The sequence below is a fragment of the Lactuca saligna genome, chromosome 2 (assembly GCF_052625555.1).
Source record: "Lactuca saligna cultivar CGN05327 chromosome 2, ASM5262555v1, whole genome shotgun sequence".
Taxonomy (NCBI): Eukaryota; Viridiplantae; Streptophyta; class Magnoliopsida; order Asterales; family Asteraceae; genus Lactuca; species Lactuca saligna.
Window position 1 is genome coordinate 125,122,882 of NC_136418.1, and position 9,754 is coordinate 125,132,635.

Here is a 9,754-nt window from a genome sequence, read left to right on the forward strand (position 1 = left end):
TTTTTTGGTGCCTTTGCATTTCAGCATTTTGATTTTGATTTTCAACCGAAGAAATCGTGTACACTTCCAGTTGGATTTCATTTAGTTAGTTGACAAATATCAAGTCCCTACTTGTTATAATTTTATCAAAACAGTTGTTTTGAGAATTTTAAGAAATTTTAAAATATTGTAAATTGTTTTTTAATAAATCTATTAATTATTAAGTAATCATTCTAGATGTTGATGATAAAACTCAAATGATATATATACAAAACACACATTGTATTTATTAATAGTACAACAGATTGACTTTCATATACAAAGTAGATATTATAACATTTAAATTTTAAGATAGATGAAGGAAGAAAAAAGAGACATAGTCTGTACCATACTGTTGACTATCATAGACAACTTATTTATCAACACACAATTATAAAAGCATAAACTAAGATGTGGTTATACAAACATAAAATTTACCAGTATTCATTGACTAGGATTGTGATAAAATGTTATTGATGTTGATGTTGACTCACCATATATAAGTGCTACTTCCTCATAATGCTTCACATGTCCAAAATTAGGTTCATCTGTAGAGGGAACATGTGATAATCTGATTCCTTCTAACTCAGAAGCAACTTCTTTCATTGTTGGCCTATTTCTCCCATTAAAATTCAAGCATTGCATTGCCAAGTTAGCTATGGCCAACAACACAGACCTAGAACCCTCTTTAACAACACTTGCATCAAAAATAGACATCGCCCGACCTTCTTCCATGGCTAACATGAAGTGTAAAGCTAAACTTCTGTTTTCACCAAATCTAGTTAAAGAAATTGGTTTTTCCCTTGTCAAAAGTTCTAACAAAACAACTCCAAAACTATATACATCACTTTTCTCGGTGAACTGGCTCGACTGGAAATACTCTGGATCCAAGTAACCAAATGTCCCTTTGACTAAGGTAGTCAAGTGTGTTTGATCTATTGACACTAACCTCGAAGTTCCAAAATCCGAAACTTTGGCTCTATACTTTTCATCCAAAAGTATGTTAGTAGTTTTGATGTCCCTATGGTATATTGGAATAGAGGTTGCTGAATGTAAGTACGAAAGTGCCCCTGCAACCTCTGTAGCGATTTGTAATCTCATGTTCAAAGAGAACAAAAACTCACCGGTTTCATCATGAATAAGGTCATATAATGTACCATTTGATATGAACTCCGAGACTAGTAATGGCACCTCGGTCTCTAGGCAACATCCCAGTAGTTTGACAACATTTCTATGACTTACTTGAGAAAGAATGACCACCTCATTGATGAACTGTTCTAGTTGGCTTTCATCAACCACCTTTGATTTTTTGATTGCAACGATTCGCCCATCAGCTAGCATGCCTTTATATACTGTACCTTGACCTCCTCGACCAAGAATTCTGTTCTCATTAAAATTGTCAGTGGCCTTATCTAATTCGTTGGAGGTGAAAAGAATGGTTTTATCAACTAAACTAATATCGGTTGTTTGTTGTTGTCTAAGAAGAATACCACCATTGCGTTTAAAAAACCTTTGTTTCCTTCTCTTGGCTTTAGTTTTCTTGATTATTTTGTACAATGCATAACCCATCACTATTAGCAACAGCAGCCCTATGCTTATACTAACACCTGGAAAAAAAGGAAAATATAATATAAAAACAAAACATAAGAAAATTAAAATGCAATATTATACAATGCATAATTCATCATTATTAGCAATATATTACAATCACTTGAACATATATTTTATTGTAGTATTACTTACCCTCATTTAATAACATTTCTATTTTATCATCTAAATGATATTCTCTATTTATAACATTATTGTTTTTACTAATTAATTTGAAATTGAACTACTTGATAGTCAACGTGGTTTGGAGTAATTTGCATGTTTAGTATCTCATTTTTTTTTTCTTTTTTTAACTCTGACCGTCTTTACATTTTAATTTTGTTTCGTGTTTGGTCCTTCTAAAAGTTAGAAGGCTATTATATCCTTAATAAGTGTTTTTAAATTAATTAATTTATATGTCTATTATATAAAAATTATTTAAATTAGAATGGGCTTATTTAAAACCCCACTCACTTAGCCATCCAATTACCTCACTTTTCCCCGTTGTTTTTAGGTGCATTTCTTTTCAATCCTCTGTATTCTGTAATGAAGAAACTCAACAAAACCATAAATCACCTCCATAAACCACCGGCTGACATCTATTCCGACGAACCATTGTAGTTTACTCTTAATTTAATTTATTTAATATGCAAATTAAAATAATAATAATTCTATTTTTTTTATTTATGTAACTATATAATTCGACTCTCTCTCTCTCTCTCTCTCTCTATATATATATATATATATATATATATATATATATATACACACACACACACACACATTGTTAGACTAATGTGAGACGGTCTAATTTTGTGAAACCGTGAGACGCAATCTTAGTCACTAATTTTATAGATAAAAAATATTTTTAAAATGTAAACTAATTGAAAGTTTTAGATTTTTTTAAATATCATTTTCGTCATTTATATTTTCCAAAAAAAAATAATAATAATAATAGAATTACTGGTTTACATGTTGTAGTAGAATATTATAATATTTTACAAATCTGATAAATCTAGTGGAATACTAAAATTTTCTAACATTTTAAAAATCACATTAGAATATTTACGGTGTGATATTTTATTAGAATATTTCACGTATTTAAAAATATGGTATTTTTTTAGGTAAATAAAATGACGAATATAATGATTAAAAAAAGAATCTTAGAATTTTCCTTTTATTTTGCATTTTAAAAGTATTTTTAGATTTTATTTACGGTCTAATAAAATTAACATAGTTTCAAATGAAACTATATATATATATATATATATATATATATATATATATTGCAAAATAAAAGAAAAAAATCCAAAAACTCTCTTTTTAAGTAATATTCTCGTTATTTAATTTATCCAAAAAATCACAATTTTTTTTTTAAAATATGAGTGAAATATTTTAATAAAATATTACATTATAAATAATCAAATCGAATTTTTAAAAATATTCCATTAAAATTTGTAGATATATTAAAATATTATAATATTTTACTTGAATTGTTAGATTTGTTATAATCTTATAATATTTTGTTAGAATTTTTTGAATATTTATAGTTTAATATTTTAGTATAATATTCTATCATTCTAAAAATTCGATTTGAGTATTTACAGTATAAAATTATATTAGAATTTTTCCGTACATTATGAAAAAAAAGTATTTTTTTTAAATTTTTTTTATTTTTCAGGTAAAATAAATGACGGAAATAATATTTAAAAAATTTAAAATTTTTATTTATTTTGTGTTTTAAAAATATTTTTTTATCTCCAAAATAAATGGTTAGGATTGCGCCTCCATGACTCAAAAAATATGACCGTCCGACATTAACCTAAGCCACCTCTATATATATATATATATATATATATATATATATATATATATATATATATATATATATATATATATATATATATATATATATATATATATATATATATATATATATATATATATATATGTGGGTTAAAGTAATAAAGAGGTGTTCGGTTAAGCTTAGTTATTCTAATTTTTTGCTTATTATTGATTCCAAATATGTGTAAGTTAAAAATAATTTTTGGTTAAGAATAGCTTATTCATGTGTCATACATACATGTAATAAGTCACAGTCAATAAGTTTAGAAATCCTTAATTTATTAGCTTATATGTTATAAGTTATAAATTGAAAATTATTGATGATTTTTCAAAAACTTTGCTAAACACCTTCATAAGAGGATGGTCAAGAGAATATTTCAAATAAATGGGTAAATGGTTAGTTATAAAAAATGTTATCTACTAAAATAAGTTTTTAATAATAATATTTTTTATTGATTTGATATATTAGGTAATCTATAATATTAGTTAGTTATGGATGTTGTCAAGACATTGGATGATCTTTATATAGTTTAGAATTTTATATTCATGTCATTATGAGGGTTTTGACTATTTTTAATAGAGAAATTGAATATCCTTTTACATTTTATTTCTACATATCATCCTACTTAATTAAATATTGATATGTATAACATTTAATTTTCATTTAATAAAATTTAATGATATTTTATGATAGTAATATTACATATATCATTATTTGAATATATAGAAGGATTTATAGGAACAAAAGATAGAAGAATATTTAATTTCTCTTTTTAATAATATTTTTATCTGTGTAAAGTATTTTCTTTGTTATTGTTTTATATATCCATTCGAATAAATGTAATTAGTAAAAATCATAATATTTAATATTTTAATATAATTATGAGTAAATTATTAAAATCATAATAGAGGTTTGGACAAAATTATGCGTCTAGTCTAGTCTCAAACTTTTATTTTACATTCGGCAATGGTGGATTTAGGGGGCTCACAGGTGGCACCGACAACCTCTGACTTTTCCGACTGCAGTGAAAAAGTTCTCGAAAAATTTTTAAAATTTTTATTTTTCTATTATCGTGCAAACCTTAATTTTTTCGTTTAACTGTCACACATGAAACATCACCTTCGCTGCTGCTACACACCGACTAGCCGCCACCATTTATCCATCCCTTACTTCACCCCCACACTGAGATTATAATTTGTTGGCACAAGAACCACCCCCATTGAATTTTTTCAAAAATACAAAACTGATAAAAACGTATATGATTTCTAATTATAAAAAAACGATTATAAGATTATATAATATTTGTGTAATTAGTATTTTATATTAGACGTTAAAAGGAGCTACATAATTAATTACTCAAAAATCATAAAAATTAAAAAATTAAAAAATAGTTAAACAATAGATGAAATGTTGTAAACTAAACGAGGTTAATTATAAAACATTAAAACAAATGGTTAATGTTTTAAGGAAAAAAAACTAAAAATAAAACAAGATCAAGAATACCTTACCTAGAATAACACCCAGTGATATTTTGTTGTCATAAAGACACGTCACATCCGAGTCCAAGCCATCTTTATAGTAACAGTGCCCCCCTTTAAATTCGCAATCTATGCATTTTTTGTCTTCTTTTGTGTTTCCACCTTCGTCCATGTAGCCCCATTCCAGTGATACTGGAACAAAACGCTGGTCCTCCACAGTAGATTGACTGGAAAACCTTCCTTTCATGTATGAATTCTTATCCACCAAGAAGGCAGACCTACTGCAGCTTACATTTCCAGCATGTGATCCTACCAATTCAGTTAGATTCAAGGTAAACGATTTGAGATCATAAGTCATTGTAGTTTCACAACAACCGATGCCAAAACAGTTGTTTCTTTCACTAACACTCTCATTGCCACAACTAGTTGAACAACCACCGCTAATATCTCCATTCTCATTAATGATGACGCCATTGCCACACCCTTCAACAACGAATAAGTTACCGTTTTTGGAAAAGTAAAACGGACTTCTGTTTAGGTCAAGACTACTATTCTGGATTGGATTCTCGCAATCCGAAATCATAGGGACATTAACAGTGAACCTTTCAGATTTTATATCCAACAACTCAAGATTGTTGAGGGCCGATAAATATGGTGTCGAGGAGTTACAATCGATAGTGAACCATTCATTCCCTGAACAGCTTCTTCCAATCCCGAAAGGATATCGAATCGAGACATTCCCACACATATTGTTGCATCCTACTGAAGTATCATTTCCTTTCAAAGAAAGCGACACAGGAACAAAAGAGTGGTCCTGGCCAATAGATTGGGGACCAAAAGTCGGTTGGCGATACTTATACATCAAGAAGGCAGACCCACACAAGGTTCCGTCTCCATCCTGGCTTTCCAAGCTTGTTCGATTCAATGTAAACCACCGGAGATCATGAGCAATTGTAGTTTGGCAACAACCCACGCCGAAGCAGTTGTTCAGGTCACTAACAGTACTATCCTTGCGACAAGTTGTTGAACAACCACCAACAATAGTACCGTTCTCCATGATGATGTCAGCATGGCCACACCCTTGAAACACGAGCATGTTATTGTATCGGGAATAACGGAAAGGACTTCTGCTTAAGTCAAGACTACTGTTGTGGAGCGAGTTCTTGCAATCAGAAATCATGGGGACATTAAGAATGAGGTGTGTGTAATACGCGTTCAACACCTCCACGTTGTTGAGTGCAGGAAGATAAGCCCTCTGTGAGTTACATTCAATGTTGAACCATTCGTTCAGAGAACAATTTATTCCAATCCCGAATGGGAAACGAATAATATTGGCCTGGCCACAGCTACGCTCGCATCTCGTCTGGATGTAATTCTGTGCTTTTGTGAATGTTGTTAACAAAATCAGGATAAGGAAATGCAAAACTTGAAACTGCTGCATTTTATTACCAACCATTCAAGGCGGAAAATGGAAGGAGGGATATTTTAATAATTAAATCTCAGTGAATTTCTGATTCTGTGCTCAACTGTGCTGCCAGGTTCGCTATTTAACGGACAAATTTAATTCATGGTTTACCTTGACTCAACAGGTTGAAACTTTCCCCTTTCTTTTCCACAAATAAAACAAACCGGTTAGAATAAGAACAACATATTTAATATTTTTCTATTCGTTTAATATTAATAGAAAAATTGCAACTCTAACGAATTTCCGATATCCAAATCGTAGCTGAACTATTATTTTACAAACGACGTGTTATGAAGTCTACGCTTGTAATTTCGCAACAATTACTTCCATGGTAAATTTGGTTATTATATTATTTAACTGCCAGTCTTTTCAGAGCAACTTTTGTCAAAAAAAAAAAAAAAAAAATAAAATAAAAAAAAATTCAGTAAAATAAGATTTTTGTTAGAAAGGATTTCTTGTTCGATGCTAAATAATATTGTAACGATCAAAAATTTAATACCAAAAATTTCTTTTAATGATTCACTACTCAAACTAAAATCATCGTTTCCAAAACATAATATGAGTATAAGTTTTCAAAACACATGTTTATTATCAGAGTAAACATTCCCAGGCTGTCTAATCTATGGTGTGTGCCATGCGATCACCTCGAGTTCTTCACTCCGCTACCGGAAGTATCTGAAACCAAAACTGAAAACCGTAAGTACGAAGCTTAGTGAGTTCCCCACCCTACCACATACTGCACATACTGGGCCACGCCCGCTATCTTGGGTCTCGCCCCTACCTCGGGCCTCGCCTGTTACAACGACCCCACCGCTCCAGGCCCCGCCTGGCTTCGAGCCTCGCTCGGATACATATCTGTTTTACTTAGGCCCCGCCTGTTACAGGGCCTCGCCCGCTAACATTTAATATCACATAAACATATCACAACACATAACTAAACACATACAACTGGTTCTGTCCTAAGACCTTGCCTATCCTGGGCCTCGCCCATGAACTGCTACTGATGAGTCATGGAACCCCGTCCACACTCCTAGTGGTAGTGAGATACGGGCCCAGTCCACCCTCACTCCTTCCCTAACTTGGGCCTCGCCCCTGTTATGCGACTATTGAGATGTGGAAACCCATCCACACTCTGCTATTGGTGAGATATGGGTCCTCGCCCACACCCACCTCCCTACCAGGCACATACATGTATCACACAAACAACAAGTATAAACTATCATATAAACAATTCTTTGGGCACCCGCCCGCTATTATTGGACCTAGTCCTGAAAATCATACTACCATACTGTGCCTAGGGCTAACCCCCGGGTCTTCTACTCATAACTACATGGACCGGCATTGTGGCCTTAGACCCATTCACACAAAGGGAAACTCACCTGTATTGGCTGAACTTGCTGATGATCTCACTAGCTGCTGCCCGACAACTCACGGAACTCCTGCTCCCCTTGCTCCCCGAACTACCAATATCAATGCAACACTGAGTCTAACTGACCCCCGAAAGACAACCAAGTCAACCCTGGTCCAAGGTCAAGGTCCTGGTCAAAGTCAACCTTCCAGGTCAACCCTACTCGCCGAGTCACCCTACCGACTCGCCGAGTTCAAAATGATCTGATTCCCTCTATTCGCGACTCGACTCGCCGAGTCAGTCCATGACTCACCGAGTCTACCGATTTCTGAGTCCTGACCTATCCAACTCACTGAGTCTCCACCAGACTCACTGATTCGAGTCTAAACTTGAAGGGTTTGGGGTTTCGCGACCTGACTCGCCGAGTCCAAGAACAGACTCGCCGAGTACAAGGCAATCTTCATACGACTCGACGAGTTGTTCATCCTACTCATCGAGTTTCTCTACAACTTCATGCTACTCGCCGAGTCCACTCAAAGGACTCGTCGAGTCCCTTCAGTTCTCCTTACGTGCAGAGGACTTTTGAGTCATGCATGGACTCCAAGTTGTAGATCTACCCTTCCCAAGCCTATTCCACACGTAAAGTTGCAAACTTTACGTGTAAAGAATGAGATCTAGGCAAAATATGCCATAAACTAGGGTTTAAGGCCAAGGAGCTTCAAAATAAATTCAAGGGCTGATACTTTACGGGGTTTTAGATCAAAATAAGCATGGATCTGAGGTAACAACCTTAGATCTGAACCCCTAGCTCGAAAGGTCACTCAAATGCCATAAATGCCCAAATACACACATAGATCTAGGTGCAAAGAAGGGAAAATAGCAGCTTGTTACCTCCAAGATTAATACCAATGAAGTAGATCTCGGATCTACACCTCCTCCTTTTGAAGCAACCCACTTGATCTTCAAGTTCCTTTCCCCAAAATTCCTTCCTCCAAGCTTTATCTCTCAAATAATGGAAGTTCTTACGAAATCAAGGGCACACTGGTTCTCTAGGGTGATATGGGGGCTGAGGGAGGGATATAACACCCTTTAAATAGGGTACAACTCCCGGGATTAGGGTTTTCCCCGTTCAGACCAGACTCGGCGAGTCACCTTGGCCGAGTCGCCGAGTCGGTCGCTTACTCCTCGACTTGGATCCCGCTCGGACTCGCCGAGTCCCTCCTTGGACTCGCCGAGTCTACCCTTAAAATTAGGGCTTTTCTTTCCTTTCTTGGCCTTCAAAACTTTGGGTGTTACAAATATAATGAAAATTAACAACATAAAATTATTTATACTTTGAACGAACGGTGACTGGAAAACCGTAATCCATATCACAGCCGTTCAAAATCTTGAAACATTAAATCTCATCCGTTTAAACTCAATATTTACGGTTGTTGTGTAGTTCTAGCAATCGGTTTCCGATGACAAATATGGAAGCAACTTGGGGACAAGAAGGAGGAGGGTCGGCAAATACGAAGCCTTCTTTGTCAAATATCTAGAAGCATCCCGCATGATCGACTCCACTTCTCTAATCGGTTTCCTAATTGGTTTTATGCAGGAAACCGTTGAATCCACCCCCATGATCTTCCTTCTTCATCGCACTCAACTGTCCCGTCTATATAAAAGTTCGATTTCATTCTAATTGCTTCAAGCCTATGATAATCATGTACCACAAATCAACTGAAATTTTTTTTTCCCTTTGAAGAAAAGCCATCTAAGGTATGCTTTAATTCATGTTTTTAATCTGATGTTGTTACTGTTAATTTATCTCTTCTCTTCCGCTTCTACGATTTTTGTTGTAAGAATCTTGGTGGTAGGTTGTGGGATTAAGCATTTGTTGATGGTTGGGGCAACATTCTCGCCGACGTCTATGCTTATAAGGTATTCCTTGAATTCTTTTACCATCATGACATTTCTTCCGACTTCCTTGATTTCGTTTAGAGAGTAAGAATGCCATGTTACCTGTAAGTTTT

General features: G+C 33.9%; 1 protein-coding gene across 1 annotated transcript; it reads right to left on the bottom strand.

Moving 5' to 3' along the window:
• Window positions 1-318: 318 nt before the first annotated feature.
• On the bottom strand, window positions 319-6,535 carry LOC145031507 (wall-associated receptor kinase-like 6). Its single transcript, XM_078980079.1, has 2 exons — window positions 4,960-6,535; window positions 319-1,625 (listed from the first exon to the last, which is right to left on the bottom strand). Exons 1-2 carry the CDS (start codon window positions 6,383-6,385, stop codon window positions 463-465), a joined length of 2,589 nt encoding a protein of 862 aa, XP_078836205.1. The 5' UTR covers window positions 6,386-6,535; the 3' UTR covers window positions 319-462.
• Window positions 6,536-9,754: the final 3,219 nt, after the last annotated feature.

Coding starts and splice junctions, on each gene's coding strand:
- LOC145031507 (XM_078980079.1), bottom strand. CDS start 6,385: ATGGTTGGTAATAAAATGCAGCAGTTTCAAGTTTTGCATTTCCTTATC. Junction 1,626..4,959: donor ATCACTGGGTGTTATTCTAG/GTAAGGTATTCT, acceptor CTTTTTTTCCAG/GTGTTAGTATAAGCATAGGG.